At 51.0% G+C, this 22286-nt stretch overlaps 2 protein-coding genes across 2 annotated transcripts in view; one reads left to right on the plus strand and one right to left on the minus strand.

Annotated features, from left to right (window-relative positions):
• The first annotated feature begins 2288 nt into the window (after positions 1–2288).
• On the plus strand, positions 2289–16112 carry Tubb6 (tubulin beta 6 class V). The gene is made up of 4 exons (XM_006970067.4): positions 2289–2437; positions 3010–3118; positions 4657–4767; positions 14634–16112. Exons 1-4 carry the CDS (start codon positions 2381–2383, stop codon positions 15698–15700), a joined length of 1344 nt encoding a protein of 447 aa, XP_006970129.1. The 5' UTR covers positions 2289–2380; the 3' UTR covers positions 15701–16112.
• A 1876-nt stretch (positions 16113–17988) lies between these two features.
• Positions 17989–22286, minus strand: part of Afg3l2 (AFG3 like matrix AAA peptidase subunit 2) — a 46674-nt gene continuing 42376 nt past the window's right edge. The window contains exons 16-17 of the mRNA XM_006970069.4: positions 21023–21217; positions 17989–18733 (exon numbers count right to left, since the gene is read on the minus strand). Coding sequence (XP_006970131.1) covers positions 18503–18733; positions 21023–21217 — 426 coding nt within the window. The 3' untranslated portion in view covers positions 17989–18502. The remainder of the gene's footprint in view (positions 18734–21022; positions 21218–22286) is intronic.

Genomic DNA, 22286 nt, shown 5'->3' on the forward strand with positions numbered 1-22286 from the left:
TTACCGGGAGTCAGTAATTACATTGAGCAAGGGCAGGGAGAGCCTAGATGCGAGTTCTGAATGCCCCATGCAGGGAGCACCTGGGTAAGGTTGTGGCCTCTTCCCAACTTCCCCAGGAATATCACTGGAGATCTCTGCTTTAGGAGCCTGGGGACCATAAGAAGGCAGTAGAACAGTGCTGGGGTGATGGGGTGGGGGGATGTCCAGTGGGTAAAACAACACCCAAATTTGAAGCCATTTGAAAAGCTCTAGAAGAAAAATGTTTTTCCATGTCTTTGGCCCCCTTTCAAAGACAAGTAAATACATTGCTGTCATGAAACACATGACCAGAAGGAACTCGGGGAGGAAAGGGTTTCTTTGGCTTACATAGTATCTTGAATCACAATCCATTGAGGGAAGCCAGGGTGAGAACTCAAACTGGGCAGGAGCCTGGAGGCAGAAGCTGATGCAGGCGCTATGGAGGGGTGCTGCTTACTGGCTTGCTCAGCCTGCTTCTTATAGAACCCGGGACCACCAGCCCTGGGGTGACCGCATCCACAATGGCCTAGGCCCTCCCTCATTGATCATTAATTAAGAAAATGCCCTACAGATGGATCTTATGGAGGCATGTTCTCAATTGGGGTTTCCTCCTTTCAGGTGATTCTCTCCAGGACACACATGTTCACCCACATTTTCTCTCTCTCTCCCTCCTCCCCTCCCTTCCCCCACCTCTTTCCCCCATCCCCATATTTGGAGACAGGGTCTCATATAGCCCAGGTTTGCCTCCAATGTGATATCTAGCCAGACTGACCTCAAATGTGAATCTGAGTGCTAGGAATCCAAGCAAGTACCTTCACACCCAGTTTTATGAAGTACTGGAGATTTGACCCAGGGCTTCAGGCATGCAAGTACTCTTCTCACTGAGTACTTCCCCAGCTCCACACTAGGATTTTCTCAGTTTTCACGGATCTAAAAAGAAACCACCACGAGTACAAATTACCGATCTTGCTGCTTCCTCATTGTGTGGCATTTCTGACTGGCCTGGGGTCAGGAGGACACGGGAATTTTCCAGATTCCCCTGACAGGAAGCTGTCTTGTGAGAACACCTGGGAGTCCTTGATGGCTGCACAGACTACAGGTGCCAAAGAATCCCAGCATCCCAGAGCCTGTCAGGTGGCCTCCTGCATAAGCCTTTCATTTTGCAAATGAGGAAAGTGGAGACCCCGTGTTATCACCAGAAAGGAAAAGCAAGCTGCCCCAGCTATCACCCAGGGCTTGTTCCTGAGTCCCTAGGATACCCTGATTTTCGCCTGCTGGAGTTTCCCCCTGGTCTTGGGTGAGGTCTTTGCCAGATGAGCCTCCCATTGAGATGCCAAAGCATTCTATGTTCCCCGGTGCCAGGACATGCCTACCATTCCTACCGGTGATCAGTCCTTATGGGTTAGTGAGGGCATCTGAAAACAGGATGAGATTGGAAAGGCTGGGGACAGTCTCCATGATGGAATGCCCAGCGGTGGCAAAGCCACCTGCTGAGGTCAAGAACAGATTCCGGAGCCATCATACCAGAAACTTGGAGCCTTGGGCATCCCGGTTCTCTGGCACTCTCTCATCTCGGAGCTTGCCTTTGATGAGACTAGAAAGACAAGCTCTTTTGGGTCGCTTTCCTTCTGGTCCTCCGCCTCCAGCAGCTCTGCGCCTGTGTGCTTGTGGCACCTCCCTCTTTTTTTGTTTTGCGCTCAGTTTTGTTTTGCTTTTTTTTTTTCAAAAGTGAGGGAGTGGGGGTGAGAGCGAGCCCGGCCCTAGCGGCAAGCTGGGCAAGCGCTTTCCAACCTCGTTAGGAATTGCAGGCTGTGTGGATGAGGCTGTGGTTAAGTCAAATGCAACGGTAGAGTCACTGTGTGGATGGTCCTCGAGAGGCAGGCGGAGAGGTGCAAGCTAAACATGCGTGCCTGGGGTACAGAGACACCCGAACGAATCCACGTCGGGTCCCAAAGGTCGCCTTCCACCCGCAGGGTGGCTCCCTCAGCTCTCCTGGGTTAGCAGGTCACCAATACCATGGGTTCCAGTCTCCTCCGGGTACCAACAGCACCGAGGGACAACCAAGGGTGATGCAGTGAGAGCTTAGGGCTTCCCCTCATCTCCTCCTCGGGAGTCCCCGCCAGTCCACCCTGCTTCTCCCCGCCGGGCGCCCAAGGTTCCAGCTGTCGGGACCGCGAGCTGGGCAAGGATCAGCGGGCTAGCTTTTGGGGAAGGGGCGGGGACAGCCCGCGGGACAGCCCTCTGTCATTGGCTGGGAAGGCGAGGGCGGAGGGCCCAGCAGGGTCAAGTCCCGGGAGCGCGCAGCGGGCCGCAGTCACGCCGCCGTCGGCAGAGCCAGCGCCCGAGCGCAGACGCGCCCGCCATGAGGGAGATTGTGCACATCCAGGCGGGCCAGTGCGGGAACCAGATCGGTACCAAGGTGGGCCCGGGCGCGCGTTCCGCTCCCGCGGGTGGGCAGTTAGGGTCGCCGGCCTCGGAAGACCTCGCCTTGCGCCTCGGAGCCAGGGTGACCCCGCGCACTCCTGGGTGGGGACCAAGCCCCGGAGAGCCCGCCCTGTGTCCCCGCGGGCAGACCCGGGGATCCAGCCCGGAGAGTGGGCCACCGGTCCCGGCAGCCGGCTCTCGGGATCCGGCTCGAAGTGGGCCACCAGTCCCAGCTGCGGAATCCAGAGAGTGCGCTCCGGGGACCCGACCCGGAGAGTGGGCCACCGGTCCCGAAGGGCGCGCCCTCGAGAGCTGGCCCCGGGGAGTGGCCCCCACGTTCCTGCGGCCGGGCCCGGTGACCCGGCCGGGAGAGGGTGGGCCACGGGTCTCAGCGGACCGACCGGGGATCACGATCCAGGGGATGCACCCGGGTCTGAGGGCTCGGGGAGCCGGCTCTACGGAGCTGGCCACAGGTCCCGGGGCTGCGGGGGGAGGGGTGTCCCCGGGTGGCGGGGGCTCCCTGGGCTCCGGGTCTGACTCTCTGTCCCTTGGCCGCTCCCTCGCAAGTTTTGGGAAGTGATCAGCGATGAGCACGGCATCGACCCGGCCGGAGGCTACGTGGGCGACTCAGCGCTGCAGCTGGAGAGGATCAGCGTCTACTACAATGAGTCATCCTGTGAGTCGCACGGCTTCGGGCCGTCTCCCCTCCCCGCGCCACCCGGCCTCCGGCGCCGGCACCTGGCCTTCCCTGCATGCCCTGACAGGACCCGACCGTCCCCAGCCGGGACCCCGGGCTAGACCCGCAGAGGGAGGGAGGCGCTCGGGGTGCGGTCTCGGCGCCCGCCCGCCCGCCCGCCCGGCAGAGTTCGCTCAGGGAAAAGTTCGGGCGGGAGGGAGCTGGATGCCCGGCCACTCCCTCACTCCCCCTGCAGCGGGAAACCCGCCCTAGGTCTTTTCAAACTGTGGGATCCCGCCTATCCCGAAGGGCCGGGAGGCTTGAACCAGACAATCCGTTGAGGTTGTGAAATCACCTCGGCACTCCCGGGTCATCCTTTTCTTAAGCTTTTAAAGAACGGAGCAGAGAAACCGACTGGAGGGAGCTTTACACGCTACTTTTACTAGGGATGCTTGGCTAAAATTTTGAGAAACACTTGTTTAAATGATTTTTTTTCTGGTCCTTCACCTAAAATTGTGCTCGCTGGACACTAAAATTGCAGACAGCTGAGTAATTAATGGGGAGATTAGTAAAGTTCCAGACCCCGGGTAATCCCTGTTTGGGAATAATAGCGCTCTGTCCTCTGAACACTTATTTTTTTTTTACAGCAATTTTTATTATAACAGTGACACGCACCTTGCAAACCAACAAAATCCCAGGGCCCAGAAATGACACGTGCAGGCACTCCCGTGGCCTGGCCTCGCACAAAGTGCATCCCCCAGTCTCTGGAGTCACCAGAATTTAGTCCCTTTCCACCTGTTCATCCCGAACTGGGAAGGGCGGTAGACATGAATCATGGATGTTGTTCACATAGCAGAGGAGGAACAGCTTAGACATAGAGGCCCTAGGCCGCTCTAAGAAAACTCCAGTGTACATCACACTTCCTCTTCATCACTGGGTGACCTCTGCGACAGCCCATTCTTCAATTTGGTGGTCTGCAGAGCCAAGCAGGCGTGGTGGTGGGACACTTCCTCCTCCAGGTCCTCACTGGGAACTACAACTTGCCTGGTGTCATGCCGGGCTACACAGGCACGCTCTTACTTAAATGAGTGAACCTCTAGGAACACAGGACCCCTGGGATATGGTACCCAGGAGGAGCAGCCCAGACAGCATGAATGCTCATACATTCACACACACGAATGGGGCAGGTGCCAAAAAGCAGACAGACAGAAGGCCGGTTCGCTGCCACAGACGGTGTTCATTCCCGCGCAGCTAGAGAAGTGCCATTGTCTAGTAGGAATATGGAGTGTCGGAGGTGAACTGGAAAACACAGTAGGCACAAAATAGGCGGGAAGGTTGGGTTCTCACTGGTCCTGCCTGTGGCCTCCTGGTTCCTCATCCCAAGGTTAAGATTCTCTGAAAGTCACGGTACCCTCTCTGAAAAGACACTGGTTATCCCAGCCAGACAGCTCTGTGCTGATGGGATGGCTGAAAAGAAGTCAGTTTTTCCAGAAACCTGGAAGTAACTCTTGTGCACTTCCCCCCCACCCCCCCTCCAGCTCAGAAGTATGTGCCCAGGGCTGCCTTGGTGGACTTGGAGCCAGGCACCATGGACAGTGTGAGGTCTGGGCCCTTCGGGCAGCTCTTCCGGCCTGACAACTTCATCTTCGGTAGGTTTGGGCTTGCTTGCTTTTCTTATTGTTTCATTTTTATTTATTTATTGAGGTGCAGGGTGCGGGGCAGGAGTGTTGAACCCAGGGGTCAAATTTGGATTGTCCACCTGTGGCACCCTGTAGATAGTCAGAAGGTTTTAGAGTTTGGAGCATTTTGAATTTTCAGGCTAGGAATGCTGAGCCACGCTCGTGAAAGGTGGAGCGTATTCTGGGGAAATGGAAGAATTCCAAGGGTGATTCTTGGCCTTACAGGCACTACAGAGAGTGAATGTATCATGAAAAATCTGGGGGCTGGAGAGATGGTTCAGTGGTTAAGAACACTGACTGCTCTTCCAGAGGACCCAGGTTCAATCCCCAGCACCCACATGGCTGCTCACAACTGTCTGTAACTCCAGTTCCAAGGGACCCCAAAACCCATGACAAAACACTAATACACATAAAGTAAAAAGAAAAAAAGAAAAGAAAAGAAAATGAAAAATCTGTATCCCAGCCCTTCTTCAGAAGGCCCCAGGCAGACACAACAGGCAATCCTGTTACCTGAACCGCTGCAGAGAGGAAATAATATTTCCCCAGTATTTCCTGTGAGGTGGAGCAGCTTTCCCAAAACATGATGTGGGAAAGCTAGAGACCAAAGTCACTTCATCAAGGCGACACTCTGGATCTCACTGTGTTTAAAAACAAGACGCTACTCTGTGGGGACACTGTTGGACACACAGTGCTGTACCTCCCAAGTGCTGGGGAGGTAGAAGCAGGTGAATCTCCTTGAGTTTGAGGTCAGCCAGTGCTCTATAGGTCCTGTCTGAAAAATAGAGGGGGAGAAAGCACATAGATAATCAGAATAAGCGGATGGGGTCACAGCCAAGAGTCCAGCACACTGTCGCCAGCCCTCGGGTCCTTCCCACTCCCTGCAGGATGTTGGACTTGCAGTCTAACCTGCACAGAGACTCTCTAGTCCTTAGTGAGACCGAATTGAATGGGTAGGTGTGTAGGATGTCACAGAAATGCTCCCACAACGAAACTGCCATTTTGGTCTCCTGCAAAGCTTTTGTGCTTGGTTCTGTTCTGAAGGAGGCATAAGATCGTATGTAGTGGTACATGCCTGTAATCTCAGCACTCAGAGGCGGAGGCAGGAGGATCGAGAGTTCAAGGCAGTTTCTGGCTACCTCAGAAGCAAGAAGGTGACCACCCAGATTGGTAGTGAACAACTTCCAGTTAGTAAGTCCTGTAGTCTTGACAGCGACTTTCTCTGGGCCTCTTCTGGGTACTGTGTAGCCCAGAAGAGAAAGAAGGTGGCATCCAGCCATGGCTCTGTGACCTTCGTGTAGTGGTTACCTTCTCTGAGCTTCTTCGGCCTGTGAGGGCTGTGGAGGATTTCCCTAGTGTCTGACAGGCAGGGCCCCTTCGAGAACCTTGAAGTTCTAAGCTCTTAGGAGAATCTGAGGTGAGGGAATGGCAGCAGGTAAAAAGCACTTGCCTTAGAAGCCTGGGCAGGACCAAGGTTCAAGTCCCTGAGCCAGCACAGAGGCAGACATGGCAGTGACGTGGAGATCAGAGGAGAGCAGGACTCCGCAGAAGCCCACAGGCAGGGAGCCTGGGGAATGAAGCAGTGAATAAGAGACCTTAGCGCTAACAGATGGAAGACTGTCCTCAGACCTCCACAGGTGTGCACAGGGGAGTTGGCATGTATGTACAAACACACATGCTCGGAGGAGCAGTGTTTCAGGTGTTTGGCAAAGGGGGAGCTGATTGGTAGTGATTGAGCCAGGGTCTCACGTAGCCAAGGCTGGTTTCTAACTCATGTAGCTGAGGATGACTTGAAGCCGAGCCTCCCCCTCCCAGGTGCTGGGATTGAAGCCGTTGGCCTCCAGGCCTGGTTTATGCTGTGTAGGGATAAAGCACAGCCCTTCACAAGTGCAGTCAGCTGGGAGGAGAGTTCAGTTAGACTGAGGACCTCTTTCACTCTGGGTTTCTGGCAGCTAAACTCATTGTCTTTCTTTTTTTTTTTTTCCTGACAATTCAATCCAAGAAAGGAAGTGACCCCATGTCTCTGTCCCTGAAAGGGAGGTCATATACCCCTCCATTCTAAACTAGTATTTATTTATTTATTTTTACTTTGCCTTTATTTCCAGCAAAATCCAACACAACCACATTATCAAGAAATTGAAAACCATAAGCCAGGTGCCTCATGCCTTTAATCCCAGCACTCGGAAAGCAGAGGCAGGTGGATCTCTGTGAGTTTGAGGCCAACCTGATTTACATAGTGAATCACCAAAACCGTTTCACCTGCTGTCCATCTCATATACTCATAGCCAACTTTGGGGTCTACCTTAACCTGTCTTTATTCTGATTGTCTTCTGTTTTAATTATAACATTATGTAGATTTTTTTTCACTAAATACTATATTATAAACCATACTCCATGTTAGTGGATAGTTCTGAGATCTGTAGTTTTAATGAGTACATAATGTAATTAATTGATGGTAGTTAATTCTTAACTTTATAAGACCAGGTCTCGATAGCTATTTCACAGGGAAGCAATGTCTGCTCTTCTAAAGAATACGGTAGCAGGCGGCTGGGAAGAGGGCCTTGTTGGTAGGGTGTTTGCTTCCCTAACATGAGGACCTGAATTTGGGTCCTTGACACCCCAGCACTTCAGTGCACACCTATAATCCCAGTGCCCGGGATGGAGGCGGGTGGACACCTGGGTTTATTCAGCCAGCCAATCTAGTCTAATCAGAGCCTTCCAGTCAGAGACCTGATGGAGGAAGATCCCTAGCATTGCTCCCTGGCCTCCTCTATGCACCCACACACATGTGCACCCACACACATGTGCACCCACACACATGTGCACACGCACACATGTGCACACGCACACACACAGAATACTGTAATGACCTGGGAGTGGTGGCATGGCCTGAAATCCTAGCACTTTACATGACGAGGCAGAGGGTTTGGGAGTCTGAAGCTAGTCTGAGCTATGTGATCCCCTGTCTTAAACGAGCAAACAAAAGAATACTGTGAGAGCTGAAGATCCTGGCTTAGAGGTTAAGAGCACGTGCTATTCAGTGAGAGCTGGCGCTCAGATCTCGGCCGCCACATCTCAAGCCTTACAACACACATAGACTTGTAACGGAAGCTCCAGGAGTAGAGACAGGAGGATTGCTGGGACTTGCTGGCTTCCAGCCTGGGGAGTGGGGAGGAAACAAGGGAAGTCCCAGCTTCAGAGAGGGACCCTGCGTCAAAGGGACAGTTATAATGGAGAATAACTGGCGCTCTTCTCTGGCCTCTGGGCATGTATGCATTCACACACGTAGGTGCGTACATAAATCACTTTTTAAAAAGAACATGAGCCTACCGGCCCACAAAAGCTCTTTTTCGGACTTTGATTTCAGAGTAGACTCTCCAAAGTATAATAACCGTCTAAGAAGACATGGCCAGGCTGCCCATGGATAAGTGCACCACCGCAGCACAGACCTGTATGTCATTATTTAGTCTTCCGGTTGACCCTAGACATCCTCAAAACTGTTAGAACATGGCATGAGGTCTAAGTCCCATCCCCAGCATCCATTTAAAAAATAGAGAGCTGGGTACAGTGGGTGTGTACCTGTGGAGACAGCAGCATCCCTGATACCCACTAGCCAGCCAGCAGAGGTAACTAAACCAGTCGGCTCCAGGTGTGGTGTGAGCTTGTCTGAAAAAACTAAGAAGCGTGAGGGAGACACTTCAACCTCTGGCCTGTATACACCTGTGTATGCATGGACACCACACAGGTACACGGTGTCCATGCACACACAGGCAAAGAAGAAAGGGACATTTGGCATTTAAAGTTCTCCTCAAAATTCTGGCTGGCCTGGACCTGGAATATACTACCATACCCAGGCTTGTTTTTTTTTCATTTCTCTGTGTATGTGTGTGTGTGTGGGGGGGAGGGGGGTACCCGCAAAGGCCAGAAGGTGTTGAATGCTTTGGAGCCGAGTTAATAGGCCGCTGTGAGCCACGTGATATGGTATCAGGAATCCTGGGTCCTCTGGAAGAGCAGCAGTAGGTGTTCCTAACCACTGAGCCATCTCTACAGTCGTCCCCCGCCCCCACTCCCTGTTAAGAATGTATTTGTTTACTTGAGACAGGGTCTCACTATGTAGCCCTGGCTTGCCTGGAACTTTTTATGTAGACCAGGATGGCTTTAAACTCAGAGATCTGCCTGCCTTTGCCTCCCAAGAGCTGGGATTAAAGGCTCCGCCACCATGCCCAGTCCAGAATGTTTAATTTATTTGTTTGTTTTTCAAGACAGAGTTTCATTGTGTTGTACAGCCCTGACTGTCCTGGAACTCCCTTTGTAGACCAGGCTGGCCTTGAACTCTCAGAGTTCCACCTGCCTCTGCCTCCTGAGTGCTAAGATTAAAGACTGCATCACCACTGCTGGCTAAGAATGTTTAAAATTTTTAAACAAGTTGTCCTGGCATAAAATATCCTTAATTTAACAAATTGGACATTATTTTTTAATTAAGAATTGTGACTTAAGCTGGGTGTGGTGGCTCATAACTGACCCAGAAGGCTGAATGAAGCAGGGGGGGTCACTGTGGATTCAAGGACAGCTTGGTCTATATAGTGTTAGGGTAGCCTGGACTACAGAAAGAGAGCCTCTCTTTAAAAAAAAAAAAAAAAATGTTGCCTGTCTAAAATTTCTTTTTTGTTATGGCTATCCCAATAGGGTAGCCTGGACTACAGAAAGAGATGCTGTCTTTTAAAAAAAAAAAAGTCACTTGTCTAAAATACTTATTTATTTTAAATTTCTTTTTTGTTATGGCTATCCCCACTGGCCATTGAAGTCATCCCAACTTTATGTGGGTTCTGGGTATCAGAACTCAAGTCCTCATTGGGAATTGTCTAACTACAGCTGACTCGGGATGATGCATTTTCGCTGGGTCACGGCTCTTAGGTTAACTTTGGTAAATTAAAATAGACCATTGTCAGGCAGGGCTTACCGAGTGGAGGAGTGTGTGAGGGCCCGGTGAGGGCCGGTCCTCAGCACCAAAAGACTGAATCAACAAGCCAATGCCATTTCAGTTCTGGATATAGTTTGAACTGGCTGAAAGAACACAATTGGTGCTGGATGTGGCGGCGCACGCCTTTTGTGCCTGCACTTGGGAGGCACATGCAGGCGGATCTCTGAGTTTGAGGTCAGCCTGGTCTACTGAGTTCCAGGACATCCAGGGCTATGTAGTGAGACCCTCTTTCAAAAAAACCAAGGTGAGAAAGAAAAGGAACTAATTGCATTAGTAATATATAATTTTAAAAAGTGAAAGTTACTTACGTTTGAGTTCCCCGTGGTATGATCATATGTTTTCAAAACTGCTTTTCTTAATTGCTGGTTGCACAGCGGCCGTGCCCAGGAGACTGTGGGAAGAAAGCTGAGCGCCAGACAGGCCGTTCCCTGAAGGCCCCTTTGTGGATCTGTAGTCGTTTTCCTTCGGATGCAGGACGAGCTAAGGAGCCAGGGAGCACAGAGAGCTGGAAGACTTAGTCCTTCACCCAGTGTGAGCTGGAGGAAAACCAGAGGGAGGACTGTGAGGAAACCCTGGGCTTCTGCAGTGCGCCCGCCAAGCCTGAGGGTTGTAACCTGTGTTTAACAAGCTGGAGTCACTGATTAATGGCCTAATGCATCGTGTCACTGTTCAACTTATGACCCCCCAAATATTTAAGCGGGGGTGATCTGTTGCTATGAGACGGTGGCAAAATATTTTTAAAAGTCTCCAGCTTCCTCCTTTTGTCAGGAGTAGAGACAGCTTTGGGGCTAATGTGCGCTATGAATAGGGAGTAATCCGAGTCGCTGGGGGACTTCGGAGTCACTGTAACACCTCCAGGGTTGAGCAAGTTTGATTTAAGGTTCCCAGGCTTGCCTGCAGCTGCCTCCTCTGCTGCTGCACTTTGAATGAATGGCCCAGGCTCTGGCAGTGTGCACAGGCCTTCTGGGAAATGGTGGTGGTTCTACATCGAGTTCCCAGTCCAAGGTCAAGCCTGCGTTCCAGGCTGACCCCAGGGTTTGCTGTTCCCAGGGCCTGTCTTGGGGTCTGGCCTGGCTGCTGCCCGCTGCCTTGGGTGGGAAGGGGTGGACACGAGATTGTGGGTTACTCAAGAAGGACAATGGTGATCTGTGCTGCCTAGTATTGTGTCAACTTGACAGAAGCTAGTCATTTGGGATGAGGGGATGGCAGTTGAGAAAAGCCCCCCATCAGACTGGTCCGTGGGCAAGCCAGTGGGCATTTTCTTGATTGATTAATGATTGATGTGGGAGGGCCACCCCTGGGCAGGTGGTTCTGGGTTCTGTAAAAAAGCAGGCCTAGCAAGCTGTGAGGAGCAAGTCAGTAAGCAGCACTCTTCCATGGTCTCTGTGTTCCTGCCTTGAGTTCCTGTCCTGGCTTCCTTTCATGGCGGACTGTACACCTTAAGGTGAAATAAACCCTTTCCTCTCCAAGTTGCCTTTGTTCATCGAGTCTTATCACCATCTTAGGAGTCTGCTCAGAGAAGAGAACCAGCCAGGTTTCACTGGGCAGCACAGCTAGACAGGATGGGAGAGAACTCCTGTTTGTAAGAGAGAAGAGGCCTGCCGGGCGGTGGTGGCGCACACCTTTAATCCCAGCGCTCGGAGGCAGAGCCAGGTGGATCTCTGTGAGTTCAAGGCCAGCCTGGGCTACAGAGCGAGATCCAGGACAGGCACCAAAACTATACAGAGAAACCCTGTCTCAAAAAATGAGAGAGAGAGAGAGAGAGAGAGAGAGAGAGAGAGAGAGAGAGAGAGAGAGAGAGAGAGAGAGAGAAAAAGAGGCCCACCCTAGACGAGGTTGGATCAGGAAAAAGCAAAACAAGAGAATGGCTACCCGAGAGGCTAGAGGGCCGGTGCCGGGTAGGTGCTGTAGGCACGGAGCGGGTGTCTGCCCACATCCATGTGGAGCCGTGCAGCGGCTCCGTCGATTATCTTGGAACCTCATCTCACCCCATGGGACATAGACGGCAGGAGCGAGAGTCTAGCGCCCCCCTGAGGCTGGCAAAGTCAGAGGGGGTGGGCACCGTGGTCAGGCTGGGGTGCCCGCTGGAAACTTACCTTTAAATATTGAAATGTGCCTAAAGATTTCATCAGAGTGCATTCAAAGGGTCTCCACATGCCCTGTCCAAACGTCGCCCAAGTGTGTAGTGTAACATCGGGGACCCCTAAGCCCCACAGTGGCCATGGGGCTATATCTTTAGGCAGATAACTAGTGTGGTAGATGGTTGGGGTTTTCTGTGTACACTCACTCTTCCACATTTGCACACACAACTGGGTCTGTGTTCAGGAGATGAAATTCGTATACGTACTCTTGCAGCCTTTTGAATTCACTCACATATTTCAGACATCTTCCGTGGTAGTCACAGTACCTTTCCATTGTAACTGTTACTTAGCCACTTTCTGTTTTTTGATATTTAATCCACTTAAAGGCGTGTTTTCTTTCTTTTCTCTCTCTCTCTCTCCCTCTTTCTCTCTCTCTTTTTTTTATTTTTTTATTTTTAATTTATTTTTATTATGTGTACAGTGTTCTGTCTGCATGTACGCCTGCAGGCCAGAAGAGGGTGCCAGGTCTCATTACATATGGTTGTGAGCCACCATGTGGGTGCTGGGAATTGAACTCAGGACCTCTGGAAGAACAGCCAGTGCTCTTAACCTCTGAGCCATCTCTCCAGCCCCATCTCTCTCTCTTTAATTTAGGTTTTTTGTTTTTTGTTTTTTTTGTTTTTGTTTTGTTTTGTTTTGTGAGAAAGGGTTTTCTGTGTAGACCTAGTTGTCCTAGAACTCCCTTTGACCAGGCTGGTCTCAAACTCACATAGCTCCTCCTGCCTCTGCCTCCTGAGTGCTGGAACTAAAGGAGTGTGCCACCACGCTCCACTTAAAGGCATATTTTCATATTACCTTAATTATCTCATAAAATTGTCTCTCGAGTTACAGTTTTAGGGTTTTGTTTGTTTTGTTTTTCGAGACAGGGTTTCTCTGTGTAACAGTCCTGGCTGCCCTGGAACTCACTCTGTACACCAGGCTGGCCTCAAACTCAGAGATCTGCCTGCTTCTGCCTCCCAAGTGATGGGATTAAAGGCGTGTGCCACCACTGCCTGGCTCAGTTTTAGTTTTATACGTAATATATAATGGTGAAATGACCTCATCTTTAAAGATACCTGGTTTGTCTGTTTTTTTAAGGCAGGGTAGCTGTGGCCCTAGCTGATCTACTAAGAACTTATTAGAGATCCCACTGCTTCTGCCTTCTGAGTGCCAGTATTAAAGCATTAAAGGAATGGGCCACCATACTCGGTTCAAAAGAGCATATAATTTTTTTTTAAAGATTTTATTTTTTACATATGTATGAGTATTTGTCCACAGGTGTATTTGCATCACATGCATGCAGTACCTGAAGAGACCAGAAGAGGGGGCCAGGTCCCCTAGACCTGGAGTTACACATAGTTGTGAGCTGTCCCGCGGGTATTGGGGGAGCAGTGAGGTGCTCTTCCCCTCTGAGCGTCTCTCCAGCCTGCAGACACATCGTGGTGGAAGATTACTTTTGATTTTGGCATGTAATGCAGATGTTTTTGTTTCTCAAGACAGGGTTTCTCTGTGTAGCCCTGGCTACGCTGCAACTCAGTGTAGACCAGGCTGGCCTTGAACTCAAACATCTGCTTGTTTCTGCCTCCCGAGTGCCGGGATGAAAAGCATGTGCCAACACCATCTGGCTGCAGATAAGATTTTTAAAAAATTAAATAACATAAAACATAAGTCATCCTCTGTGTGTGTGTGTGTTTACACATGCAAGTACATGTGGACAGGTTTTTTTTTAGTATAGTGACCAAACCTTATCCAATTCGGGTAATATTTAATATCTGCTCTCATGTATAAGAACTAATAGGAAAAAATACATAGATATCTCTAAGGCCTTATAATCACGTCATTTGCAATTTTAGGAACTTTTTTTTTGTACCAGCGTCACGTGATAGATGTTTAAGTACAGGGGATGTGCAGTGCTGGAAAGCAGAGGCTAGATGCCTGTTCCCAGTTCTCCTCCAATCATTTCTAAGTACATCCGTACATATACTACACATAGGTCTGTGTGGGAAATGGATGTTTAATTTTGTGATTAAAGAAACTGGGGGGGGGGTGTTAAAATTTAACCATCAATCTTTCCAAATCAAAGTTTCTCTGTAAAGGAAGACTAAGGAAGCCTGTCCGGTAGAATGAGCTGCTCTATAAAACAGACTGACTAGATGGTTTTTTCCTAGCCACTTGAATTGTTGATAAAACTCAGAACTCTTGTAGGCATGTTAGGCTAGGCCTGTGTTGGGCTCCTTTCCACAAGTGGACTGGATATAATTTGACGGTAAGAATCATGCCTGTGCCAGTCTTCAATTAGAGGTGCAAAACCAATAGTTAGTTCTTAAAAATGTTCAAAAGTAATCCTGGATAATAAATGAGGTGCCCCATTCACATTAAAAAATCATTACTGTTTTGAAGCTGGGCACAGTAACGTACACCTTTTGCAAGATCAGCCTGGCCTGGTGGGGCTACATGAGTATGTATCTTAAATTTTATATTTAGATTGATTTATCGTTAGTTTAATATAATATCCTGGGGTTGACCCCAGGTCCAGGACCTCTGCGCATTAAGTTCACTTTTGTAGTGAGCAGGGTCCCACCCCTAGGCACATAGTTGGCCAGTTGGTACCTGCTGGTCTGTTTCCCGGGCACTGTGGTGGGAACCTGTTGCCTGATTGCTGTCCCTTTGCTCTCCGAAAATATTGACGGTGGAAAGCAGGTCACTGATGTCCCCCTTGGAATCTTGCTGTCTTGCAGGACAGACGGGCGCCGGGAACAACTGGGCCAAGGGCCACTACACGGAGGGCGCGGAGCTGGTGGACTCGGTGCTGGACGTGGTACGCAAGGAGTGTGAGCACTGCGATTGCCTGCAGGGCTTCCAGCTCACGCACTCGCTGGGCGGCGGCACGGGCTCGGGCATGGGCACCCTGCTCATCAGCAAGATCCGAGAGGAGTACCCGGACCGCATCATGAACACCTTCAGCGTCATGCCGTCGCCCAAGGTCTCAGACACCGTGGTGGAGCCCTACAACGCCACGCTGTCGGTGCACCAGCTGGTGGAGAACACCGACGAGACCTACTGCATCGACAACGAGGCCCTCTACGACATCTGCTTCCGCACGCTCAAGCTCACCACGCCCACGTACGGGGACCTCAACCATCTGGTGTCCGCCACCATGAGCGGCGTCACCACATCGCTGCGTTTCCCCGGCCAGCTCAACGCCGACCTGCGCAAGCTGGCCGTGAACATGGTGCCCTTCCCACGCCTGCACTTCTTCATGCCGGGCTTTGCCCCGCTCACAGCCCGGGGCAGCCAGCAGTACCGGGCCCTGACAGTGCCCGAGCTCACACAGCAGATGTTCGACGCCAAGAACATGATGGCCGCCTGTGACCCGCGCCACGGCCGCTACCTGACCGTCGCCACCGTCTTCCGGGGCCCCATGTCCATGAAGGAGGTGGACGAGCAGATGCTGGCCATCCAGAATAAGAACAGCAGCTACTTTGTGGAGTGGATCCCCAACAACGTCAAAGTGGCCGTGTGTGACATCCCGCCCCGGGGCCTGAAGATGGCTTCCACCTTCATCGGCAACAGCACCGCCATCCAGGAGCTGTTCAAGCGCATCTCGGAGCAGTTCTCGGCCATGTTCCGCCGCAAGGCCTTCCTGCACTGGTTCACCGGCGAGGGCATGGATGAGATGGAGTTCACCGAGGCGGAGAGCAACATGAACGACCTGGTGTCCGAGTACCAGCAGTACCAGGACGCCACGGTCAACGACGGGGAAGAGGCTTTTGAAGACGAGGATGAGGAAGAAATCAACGAATAAGGAGCCTTAGGGTTGCTGCTACGGTGCACACCTGCTCTTTTCTTAGCCCTGATGATGTGGGCGTGGTACCCTGGTCTACGCGTGTCCCAGGCCCCTCCCAAACCAAACCCACCGCAGTGTGTCCCCCAGGTTATCTGGAACAGAGCGCTTTCCTTTACCGGAGAATTGGCAGTCGTCCCACCAGACCAGGGTGATTTTTGTACAGGAACACTGAGAGCAAATTAAGGGGCTGTACAAGGCAGCAACCACCTTCTGTTAAGTGCCCAGCCATCAGAGCTAGCAGGGGAGTTAGAGCAAGGGTTTGTTTTTCATCCTTGGTGATCAAAAACCAAAGCCACACAGTGTTGCCTTAATCGAATACGCAATATGGAACTTTGTGACAATCCATTCATAATAAAACGCTAAACCTGTCCGTTGGTCTCTTGCTCTTCATCAAAGCGATGTGGTTATGTAGTTCTCATTTTTCAGAAACCTGTTTTTGTGAGACGCCCATAAATCACACCTGTCTTGGAAGTGGCTGTTTGGAGACGGACCTGCTGTGGCCAGGCTTCCCCGGGTAGCACACAGCTAAGCCTTTCCCTGCCCACTCCTGAGCAGGTGAGATGGGGACCACGGACACCCCCATATATTTGCAACTTTGTGTTTTCCCAGCACAGGAGAGACACCACTCTCCTGCCCCGAGGTCTCACGAGGACAGTGGCACCTCTCTTGTTCTTGTGAGGCTGGCAGGGACCACATGAGGGCAGAAGCCCTGGCCACTTGGCTTGTGGCAGCCATAACAGCTTAAGGGCCTAATGTCTCGGCTTTGCCCACTTGGAAACTGGAGTTCCTACAGGCAAGCTAAGAATTGGCCACTGTGGCAAACCCCTGAAGGCCGGTTCCTCCTCTGTTCTAGGAGCAACCTGGTTTCTGGCCAGTATATTCCTTCCACAGAGAGGCTCAGTTCCTTTACTTTCAAAGACCCTCAAGTCTCTGATAACAGTTCATCACCACTAAATACCCTCGTGACGAGGTAGGCCTTACAGCCTCAGAACAAGTCTCCATTGAACCACCACCTCCCCAAAGCACCCAGTGGGGAGAGACAGCACGGACCTTCTGCAAATGACCATGCAGAGCCACTATATGGTGAGAGCACAGAGGTGCCTAGATGCATCTCTGATCCACTGACAAAGTGGCCATGAGCTGGAATATACACCATCAAAATAGCTCCCTCCCCTGGGAGACGATCCTGGCCTCCAGGATGCCACTGCATTATACATGTGGTGACAGTGTCCCTTTAGACATCAGCAATGCACAAGGCAAGCTGGAATGTTTTTATAAGATGCAGCTAAAAAGAAATACGAAACCAGTTAAGCATGGTGGCTCACAGCTATACTCAAAAACCAGCCAGGGGGTTGGGGATGGGGCTCAACCGTTCAGAACGCACATTGGGGATCCACGCTGAGTTCCCAACACCCATGTCTGGCACCTGTAACTCCAGCTCCAGGGGGTCTGATAGACTTTCTGGCCTCTGTGGGTACCTGCACGTATGTATACACACACTTCAAAATAAAGGCTGGAGTTAAGAATATCAGCTGTTCTTCCACAGGACCCACGGTCAACTCCCAGCACCTACATCCAAGACACAACTGTCTACAATTGCAGTCTCAGGAGATCTGATACGCTTCTGTCCTTCTCAGGCACCAGGCACACATGTAGTGCAGACATACATGCAGGCAAAAATATCCATGCACACACAAAGATATAAAAATTCATCTTTTAAAGAAAACCAAGCAGGGGGCTGCTCTAAGTTCAGTGCCAGTGTGGACTACACAGTGACTTCCAGGCCAGCCTGAGCTACGGAGTGCAAAAATAGCTAGTATCTCTAAGCTCAAACACTGGCATCTGGAGATGTGAGTCAATCTGCAGTTGTACAATCTTTATAACCCCCTTCTGGTGACTGACCAACAGCAGGAACCACACACACTTTCAGCACCAGCAGGGACTCAGATCCATTGTCTCCTCTCTGAACTCAGGGCAGGGCAGCCGAGTCCAGATGGCACACTGCACACCTGTCCTGACCAGCTCAGAGAACCTAGCTGAGGCAGCTATCAGAGTCACAAGTGACTCTTGGGTCCAACAGCACCAGTCCAGGACATAAATCTGGAAGGCTGCATGCAGCTTTCTGTGACAGCTGATGAGACCAGCAAGGTAAGATTTTGAAGAATTTATCTTCAAAAACGAAGACTGCTTAATTTCTTGACATTATGTTTTCTAAACATAAGCACAGCATAGTGACCCTTCACATGTTCAGGAAAAAGTACAATGTCCACCTTTTATTTTTGATGTAAAGAATCCATATTTACACAATACATTCATGTTTTTAAATATGTTACAGTTCTCTATAGAAAACCATTCCATTAAAACAGCAACAAGTGATCTGAATTCAAATTTTAAAATATTTGCTTGAATCAAAATATTCTTCTCGGGACTCCAACTGAGTTAGTTTCCCACAGCACTTCTGCAGAGCTATCGGAGGAGAGGAATGGAGACCACAGAAGAGGAGTCCACAGGGCAGCCTTGGCAGGTGGTGCTGGCTCCTGTCCCAGCCACTGGTCGTGAGGCCAAGGCTGAGGGGCAGGAGAGTCCCCGGCCGGCCGGCCCGGACAGTGGCTGGCACTCGGCAGCTGCAGTGGAGGCCCCTGCTCAGCTTTGCTGAGGGAGCAGCTGGCTGTTTGCACCACAGCGGCGTTGTTCTGAAGGCTGCTGCTGACGCTGCAAAGCTCGGGGGCAGGACAGGGTCCGGGGCCGCCAGCCCTGGGCCTAGCTGACAACCTTCTCGGTCAGGGGCTCCTCCTTCTCCTTCTCCTTCTCCTTCTCCCGCTCCTTGTTCCAATCCTGCAGGCCCTCAGGAAGGGAAGTGTCCTCATCCAAGCTGCCGGTGCCTTCCACAAATTCTTCATACGTGGATTTTTCTGTAAATGGTCTGGGGCCCAGAAGTTCAACCATATCATTCTTATCTAGTACTTCCTTTTCTAACAGTAAAAGAGCAACCTGAAATACAAGCAATTACCATTAAAACTTACTTAGCAAAATCTACTGAAAAGTGAAGATTTTTACTTACAGCTGATTTCATTCTAATAAAACCCTAAGGAGTTCGGGAGATAACTCAGTGACTAAGAGCACTTGATGCTCTTGCAGAGGACCTGGGTTCAGTTCCCAGCTCACTACCATCTTGTAACTCTAAAGGATCTAATTCCCTCTTCCAGTCCTTGAGAACACCAGACACACACATTGTACACATATTTCATTCAGGCAAACACTCATACACATTAAAAGACTTTAGTATTACAGAATAAAACATAGGCCAGGCAGTGGTGGTGCACCCTTTAATCCCAGCACTTGGGAGGCAGAGGCAGGCGGATCTCTGTGAGTCCAAGGCCAGTATGGTCTACAGAGTGAGATCCAGGACAACTGAACATGACTTATAAATAAGGTCACATGGTTTTTTTTTTGTTTTTTTTTTTTTTTTGGTTTTTCGAGACAGGGTTTCTCTGTGTAGCTTTGCGCCTTTCCTGGAACTCACTTGGTAGCCCAGGCTGGCCTCGAACTCACAGAGATCCGCCTGCCTCTGCCTCCCGAGTGCTGGGATTAAAGGCGTGCGCCACCACCGCCCGGCCACGTGTTTTTTTTTTTAAGAGTAAGATGTGCAATATACAGAAGTCACAAATGTCCTTCATAGGCAAACAGGCAAACACATTTTGGCACATCTACACAATTAAGGATTATGTAGTTGTAATAAAGGAACGCACATACTTCTATGGAATTAAGTAAAGCATAAATGGCTATGTTTGCTTTTAGGAGGGAAGAGCAGGCTGTGTGCTATCGGGGCGGCCATCACCTTGGGCTGTTCCTTACCTGAAATCCTTATACAAGCAAAACCAAACGGACTGAGTGCATTTCTCCTAACTAATTCTGAATGGAAGCTCAGGAGAAAAAGCTTTACGATTCCTTCTAAGGCCGCCTCTGATGCAGCACCCAGTGTGGTCACGGGTAAACACTGAACTCTCAGGTCTTACCGTGGATTCGTGCTCATACAAACCGAGCACTTTCACACCAGCGTGCCACACTCACAGCACCTCTTAGACAGGCCCCAAGTGTGTGGAAACCACGCACAGCTCTCATGGCCGCAGCCCGCAAAGGCTCTGCAACTGGTCACAACACTGCCTCTGCCCCTCTGGTCACAAGCTCTGGGCCTTCGGTCAGCACAGGCCCTCTGCGTCCTGTCTTCACGGTAAAGTGGGGTAACGACACCAGGGGCCTCAGGAGGCTGCAGGCTCAGCTGGCAGTGTGGGAGCTAGTTCCCTTACCCAGAAGACGGGCTCGACAACCCGCCCAAGTCCTCACTCCTCGGGCATGTAAGCTGAGCTCCTGGGCAAAGACTTCAAGCCTCTCCTCTCAGCAGACGACCCCTGATCGTCTCAACACTCTCCATCCGCTTCCTTTTCTCTGCTGGGTCAGAAAGTACTTCTGACATCCACGGTGTGGCAGGATCCTTACCCTGTCCAACACATTTCTTCCAGCAGACATTTCTTTGGTATACACTGAGTATACGTAGTCTAGGCCAGGGTGAGAGAAGCGCACCCCCAATTCCCCTCAATCGACTCTATGGTGTCAGCATCCTCTCTGCCAGCACAGAGCTACTAATCTCAATTTTGGCAGCTTCTCCTTATTTTTAACTACTCCTTTCATGGGAGTTCTGGCAAATCTCTCCCTGGAGTGAGCCTGGCCCCAACATTTTCCTTTGCTGGTTTACAGACTTTCCTCAGCTAACAAAGAGCCAGAAGAGTGCCTGCCTCTGTTCCCCAGGCACGGGGAAGACTCCACACCAGAGTGAGGGAACACAGGAGTAGTCGGAAGGAAGGAATTCTTGAGTCTAGACACCAACTAGATGATCTGAGAAAGCCCGACACGGAGACTCACCCCTGTAATTCCAGTACTCAGGAGGCAGAGGCTGGGAAATCACAGCAAGGTTGGTACCAGCCTGCTCTACAGAAATGAGTTCCAGGCCAGCCAGAGTCACACAGCAAAATCCTGTCTCAAAAAACCAACGAGGCTGACAAGGAGGCTCAGCAGGTAAAGACACTTTGCTGAGCAAGCCTGACAACCTAAATTTAATCCCTGGAACCCACATAAACGTGGAAGGAGAGAACCAACTCCACAGAATTATCGTCTGATTGATACACATACACACACACACACACACACACACACACACACACACACACACACACACACACACACACAGCACTCGTGCAGAATCCCCCATACACTGGCAGCTACCTTCTCCACGTCAGCCTTCTTCTCTGTGAGAAGAGCCACAGTTCTTTTATAGGCGTCATTAATGAGGATCCTCACTTCGTCGTCGATCAGCCTGGCAGTGGCCTCGCTGTAAGGCTTCTCTAGGACCATGTCTCCCTGGCGGGGGAGGTCAAAGGAGATCTGCCCCACCTTCTCGTTCATGCCGAACTGAACAATCTGGAAAAGAAGGTGAGACAGGAGACCCTTAAAGACTCACGAGGCCAGGGGCTGTCCAAGTGGACAGAGACACTCTGTAGATGGTGGTCAAGAGTAGCAGTGTGATTTAAAGTGACATGGGAGCATAATCAGGACAAAATGAGGGGACAGACAGTGGGCAAACGACAGCACTCTGAAGGCTGCGGGCTACTCCACTTGGAGGGGTGTGAAGAAGCAAGAAGCACTTGATACTGCTGGCTGTGGTGGCGCACGCCCAGGGGCAGGGGGATCCCTGCCAGCCTGGTCTACAAAGCAAGTCCCAGGACAGCCAGGGCAACACAGAGAAACCCTGTCTCAAAAAACAAACAAACAAATGGACAAAAAAGCTCTTGAAAGATCAAACTGCCAACAAGTTCTCCCTGTGAAAAGTCAGGCTGAGCCCGAGAACATGTGACACAGGGTGACAGCTGCATTTTCTCCACAGACTGTGTCATGGAGCCAGGACGATGTGAAGTGACAGCCGTACTGTGACCCGTGGGAGGCTCCCAACCAGACAGCACCGCTGGACGCTTCTGAAAGTACAATCCAAACCGCCTGGAAAGAGAAGGCCCGGCCGGAGAGACGCTTCTGAAAGTACAATCCAAACCGCCTGGAAAGAGAAGGCCGGGCCGGAGAGACGCTTCTGAAAGCACAATCCAAACCGACTGGAAAGAGAAGGCCAGGCCCGGAGAGACGCTTCTGAAAGTACAACCCAAACCGACTGGAAAGAGAAGGCCAGGGCCGGAGAGACGCTCAGTGGTGAAGAGCACTGCGCGCTCTTCCAGAGGACCCGGGTTCAGCTCCCAGCACCAAACGGAGGCTCTCTACCCTCTGTGACTCCAGCTCCCAGGGTTCCGATGCCCTCTTCTGGCCTGCGCAGGTACCAGGCAGGTACACGGTGCAGACATACATGCAGGCAAAAGGCCCGTACACATAAAATAAAATGAAGGAATCTTAGGGGGAGGGGGAGGGGAAACAGCGTCAGCGACAAGAGAGTGGGAAGCAGAGGTTTCCCACAGCACCACATCCCAGCCCTCCCCACTCCTGAGAT

This window comes from Peromyscus maniculatus, chromosome 19 (genome assembly GCF_049852395.1).
Source record: "Peromyscus maniculatus bairdii isolate BWxNUB_F1_BW_parent chromosome 19, HU_Pman_BW_mat_3.1, whole genome shotgun sequence".
NCBI classification, from domain to species: Eukaryota; Metazoa; Chordata; class Mammalia; order Rodentia; family Cricetidae; genus Peromyscus; species Peromyscus maniculatus.

Excerpts from the sequence above, each read along its gene's own strand:
- Tubb6 (XM_006970067.4), top strand. The coding sequence starts at position 2,381 with ATGAGGGAGATTGTGCACATCCAGGCGGGCCAGTGCGGGAACCAGATC. Across the intron at positions 2,438-3,009 it reads GGAACCAGATCGGTACCAAG|TTTTGGGAAGTGATCAGCGA; the intron begins GTGGGCCCGGGC and ends CTCCCTCGCAAG. Across the intron at positions 3,119-4,656 it reads CTACTACAATGAGTCATCCT|CTCAGAAGTATGTGCCCAGG; the intron begins GTGAGTCGCACG and ends CCCCCCCTCCAG.